Source organism: Elephantulus edwardii, unplaced genomic scaffold, assembly GCF_000299155.1.
Source record: "Elephantulus edwardii isolate Elephantulus edwardi_28Jun2011 unplaced genomic scaffold, EleEdw1.0 scaffold00072, whole genome shotgun sequence".
Taxonomy (NCBI): Eukaryota; Metazoa; Chordata; class Mammalia; order Macroscelidea; family Macroscelididae; genus Elephantulus; species Elephantulus edwardii.
Genome location: NW_006399822.1, coordinates 3281858 through 3287055, shown reverse-complemented (window position 1 = coordinate 3287055; position 5198 = coordinate 3281858). Strand labels below are relative to the sequence as shown.

General features: G+C 58.8%; 1 protein-coding gene across 1 annotated transcript in view; it reads right to left on the bottom strand.

The window, feature by feature from the left end:
- Positions 1 to 963: 963 nt before the first annotated feature.
- Positions 964 to 5198, bottom strand: part of SLC38A8 (solute carrier family 38, member 8) — a 25036-nt gene continuing 20801 nt past the window's right edge. Inside the window, exons 12-15 of the mRNA XM_006888879.1 lie at positions 5031 to 5178; positions 3574 to 3764; positions 3128 to 3179; positions 964 to 1057 (exon numbers count right to left, since the gene is read on the bottom strand). Coding sequence (XP_006888941.1) covers positions 964 to 1057; positions 3128 to 3179; positions 3574 to 3764; positions 5031 to 5178 — 485 coding nt within the window. The remainder of the gene's footprint in view (positions 1058 to 3127; positions 3180 to 3573; positions 3765 to 5030; positions 5179 to 5198) is intronic.

Below are 5198 nucleotides of genomic sequence, written 5' to 3'. Positions count from 1 at the left end.
GGTATGTAGAGTGAACGGATGAGAGTCCAGCCTCCAGATCATGTCTGGACAGGAAGCTTTGCCCAGGCCAAGCCTCGGCCACCCAGCCTGTAAGATAAACATCTTAGAGAATGTCATGCTTCATGGAAGAACCCAGTCACAGAGGCCATGGACTGCACAATCCCATTTATAGAAACAGGAAAGGCAAATCTCTGGACGAAGTGGACTTGTGGCTGCCTCGGCCCAGGGGCGGGGTGACCACTATTGGGTCTGCTGGGACAGCTGGATAGCCTGTGAGGTCACCAAGAGTCACTCCATGTAAGTAGATGCATGCGACAAAGTGGACCCTGGCCACCAGCCTCTTGCACGTCCCACGTGTGGGCTCTGTGACATGACCTAGAGGGTATGGCCTTCCTGGACACAGGTGGTCTCAGATGGCAGCCCCTCTGTTCCCGTGCTGGGTGCTGCTGGCCTTGAGGACATACCCAGATGTGCCCCCCCAAGCCCTGTGCCACCTCAGTGACAGTGACATGGATGTGGTTGAACTCCCCATCCCCCCCCCAGACTGGACACACCTTGTCTGTCACTTACTGTGACTGCCCTCATCTCGTGTCTTTGCTCCTGACACCCTCTAGCAGGGCTTCCTGGGTCCTCCATGTCCACCATGGCACTGGAAACCCAGGGGAGCGGTCTACAAAGTCAGAGGTGTCCATTCCTCCACGTTTATAGTTCATGGTATGGGGAAGGCCTGTTCAGAACAGCTCCAGGACCACGGATAGTGCTGTGGAAGGCTCCAGAGTCTAGAACATCTCCAAGCCCATGAACAGCAGTGCAGGAATCAAAGTCTAACCCATATCCAGGACCATGGGCAGTGATGTGAGAATCAAGCCTCAAACGTCTCCAGGACCATGGACAGTGAGTGGGGAGCCAGTGCCCCTTTAAACCTTCTCCAGGACCATGGACGGCGCCCCTACACGCTCCAGTTCAGAGCAGCTCCAGCACTGCGTCCACTGTGCTCTGGCCGAAGATGAAGGTGCCCACCAGCACGGAGACCACGCCCCAGAGCTCCAGGCAGCACCTGCGAGGGGGAGCCCACGTCAGCGCACCCCCTCCCGGGTTTCTGCACAGCCACACTGCGCACTCTGGGACCCGTTCACTAATGTGCAGACAGACTCGAGACAGTGGGTACTAGCCTCACGCTGCCTGAGTTGAAGCCACCCTGTGGACAGAACTGCCCCACGGGGGTAGACTGCCTCAACCTTTCTCTGTGGAGTGGTCGAAGGGTTCCAAATGCTCACCTTTTATTTTGGAGAGCAAGCAGTCCAGCACTTAACCACTGAGCCACCGGGCTCCACGGGCTTGCCCATGCCCACTGTGACCAGGTCAATGTCAGTAGAGCAACCACACAGGAGAGGACACAGCTGTCCCGGGCTCCCAAGGGTGTCCCTGCACACAGCTGCCTGCCTCGTCTTCTCCTGGGGAGCAGCTGGTGCCTTCAAGCCTTTTGTGGCTACCACCTGAGCACTTTATCAGCCGCACTGCCAGGGCTCCTTTAAGGGGAGCAGAGAGCCCAGCAGGCGGCAAAGCTCTTCACTCCACCTGACTTAAAATCTCCATGCCGCCCCAGACACAGGAGAGATGGTCCCAGCTGCCGACTCCCCCAGAAAGGAGGCAGGAGAAGAGTCTAACACCCGAAATGGGGCTGCTGGGACCTCAGACTCCATGGCGGCGGCCACGGTCATGCTTGGCAGCCCCATATGTAACCGGAGGAGCCGGGAAGCAGACAGTGAGACGGGGCGATAACAAGATTTCCTGGAGAACGGCCGGCCGGGCCGCAGACATTTCTGGCCCCGTTTACAAGGCCAAAGGCCCGGTTGTCATGGCAGGAGTATCATTAGCCAGTAGCTGCTCAGGGCGGTAAAGGCCCCTCCGCCACACAGAACCAGCTCCTCAAGAAGCTTCTGCATCAAAGGGACCGGAAGAAAGGACAAGATCCTGAAAGCTCATCAGGAAAAGCGGTTGTGAGCACGGCCCAAGGGACAAGGCAAACAGCACTTCAGAGCGTGCTGGGGGCTGGGACCAGGCAGCTCAGGCAGCTGAGGGCCACTTCTGAGACAGAAAACTCCTGCAAGGGGCTGTGCTGGGACCTGCTGGGACCCACAGGGACAGCAGCTGTGGGAGGGACCCTGTGGTGGGAGGAACAGGAGGCACCCTGGGCCATCACCACCTCGGGGTGGCCTCCAGAGAGCCCTGTCCCCAGTGGCTGAGCCCTCATTTGGAAATGGATCTTAGAGCTGTAATGAGGTAAAATGAGGCCATGCTGTGTCCGGTGGCTCCCACATGCCATCACTGGTGTCCTTGTAAGAAGAGACCCAGGCAGGAGGCCATGAAGTGATGAGGGGGCGTTTAGAGTGACGTGGCCGTGAGCCAAGGAGCGCTGGAGCTGCCCTGGCAGCTGGAAGAGGCTCGCCCTCGAGAACGCAGGGGAGCTCAGTCTGACCAACGCTGTGATTCCAGGCTCCTGCAGTTCAGAGCCGGCCGGTGTGTGCTGCTTTGTGCCCTGGCAGCCCCACTGTGTGCTTCCCTCCCTTGGCCTCAGTTTTCACAGACGTCAAACGAGTCAGGTGTGCACATGCTGTTGAGGGTCCTGAGATTTTCAGTCGGGACCCCAGAGCACAATGTCTCCTTGAGCTGACGGCAGAGGGCGAGGGCACGGGAAGACGTTGCTCTGGGTGAAGCACAGGTCCAGCCCCTCCCCTAACCAGCAAGGCTCTGCTGGGTGCCTGCAGGCCCACGCTGAGCTCTGCCCTCATGACGGGGGTGTTTCTGAAGCCCCACCCTGTCCTCTTATCAGCAGGTGGAAGCCACCTTGGCCAGGCCTCATGCAGATGCAAGGCCTTCAGAGCACGGTCTGTGGGGGTCCTTGGACCCTGGAGACCCTGATGGGACTGAGCTGGCAGAGAGGACTGAGGACTGGAGATCCCTGACCCCAGACACACAGAATGGACTAAGCTTCTTGGACATCTGCTCTCCGACCCCATGGCCCGAGGTTTCCATTTGCAGAGGAGTCAGCAGGTGGGCTGGGGTGGGGGTCACAGGACGCCACACGGGTTCATGCCCATCACACCCTTCCTCCCAGGACACTCACTTGAGCCTCGGCCCCAGGGGCTCGACGTCCACAGCACAGATGAGGCACAGACCTGCGAGGGGACATGGGGACACCCTGAGTGCCCGGAGGCTGTCCACTCACAGTGGGGACCCTGGGTTGACACGGCATTGCCGGCTCAGGGCTCCCAGGATGAGAGTGTTGAGGTCGCCTGGCCTAGAGCAAGATCTCGGGGTGGGGGGACCCCAGCTCCTCCTCTTGTTAACAAGGGCTCAGGCAGTGACCCACAGGGGCCTTATCCATCCAGGGATGTGGCTTTAGAAACGGCAGAGAAGGGCGCCGTTTTCCCAGGGAGAAAGCCAGAGGCAGGAAGGGGCAGGAAAGGAGGAGAGCAGAAACGGGGAGCCTGGGGTGGGGGGATGCCGTGTAGTCACAGCGAGGGGCGGCAGCTGCAGCCCGCGGGGAGGAAGCCGAGGCCGGCAGCTCACCTGGGAAGATGAAGATGAAGAAGGAGCTGATGCCACCGATGATGTCGATGACCTTGCTGAGGTCGGGCAGCAGCAGCGCCAGGGTGAGTGTGGTGGCGACCCACAAGCTGGTCAGCAGCATCCGCGCCCCCATCTCAGAGGTGGCAGCAGGTACCCAGCAGCTCCTCCCCCAGAGGTCCTGCAGCACAGACCTGGGGACCAGGGCCATTGCTGAGCCAGCCGTCCCAGGGCACTGTCCCCACCTGCTGCCCACGGCCTCTCAGCCAGGCTCCAGGAGACCATGACGGGCCTCGGGCACAAAGGTCGGGGCAGCGCTGCCAGCAGGGGAAGGAGCACCGAGCCCAGGAGAGACAGCAGACAGGAAGGTGAACTCTGTGTGTGTGCAGCGGGGTATTGGGAGGGGGGAGAGCAGACAGGCAGGTGAACCACGGTGGGGTGTCAGGAAGGGAGAGACGGCAGACAGGCAGATGAGCCGTGGCAAGGTGTCGGGAGAGGAGGGGGTCACTGCTGCCTTCAGGAAGGGCCTTGGTCCTGAGTGGTTAGCGTGCTCTCCCTGGGAGGACCTCGGGGGTCACCTCACTGTTCAAATTACCCTCTTCACCTTGGCTGCTGGGGGACTCACAGCCTCTCTCTGGTCCCTTCCAAGGAGGCAAGGGCCACTATTTTACAACTAAGCCGTTGATATAATCTAATCTGCTTTTCGTCTTGCTGCATTGCAGACCCTTTAAGCCAGCACTGTGATCATTTCTCTGCTAGCACAAGGAATTAGATGGGATATGTTTACTGAGGGCCTTCACTGATTTACAAATGGAAGGTCTGTGACAGCCCCGCATTCAGCAACTGTAGTGGCACCCTTTTCCCAACAGCACATGTCACTCCATGTCTTGGTGCCCAGTTTCACATTTTGGTAATTGCTCCATTTCAGATTTTTTCCATCATTTACTGTTGGACACTTACTTCGTAGAATCCAACTTAAAACTATTGCCATGGAGTCAGAACCGACTCACAGCTGACCCTCCAGTCAGTTTTCAGAGGCTATAAATCACAGACAGGAGCCTGCACATTTCTCCTGTGGAGCAGCCGGTGGATTTGAACTGCTTGCCTTTGGGTTGGCAGTGCAACTCCCTCCCCACTAGGCCACCAGAGCTCCATTCACAGACAGCAGGGGAGTGTAGATGTAATTTACAGGCACTGGAACAACCGATCCACACACAGGACTTGCTTTCTGCGCTGTTTGAGTGAGTGTGTGCTCGCAAAGCGAAGGAGCAGACAGACTGTGGGAAGACAGAGGCAGGGACACTGCTGTGTTGTGGCCACAAGCCAGGGCTGGCCACTAGGAGCTGAGATGGCCATGAGACGGGGGGCAGTGTGGGTTCCAGAATTGCTGGAAGGAGCGTTCGTGTGTGGCAGCGTGCCTGTCCGTGACGGTGGCCCTCCTCCGTCCACTGCAGGCTCACCTGCCCAAGAAGAGCGCGATGGGGTACACGGTCACAATGGAGACAGCAAAGAGCACCCGGGCCACGATGACCACCACGTCATCCCTGGGGTAGGACAACAGAATGTCGGCAGAGACGCTGGACCCGAAGGTCAGGACGCCAAAAGCCCCTGGGAACAAAAAGGAATAT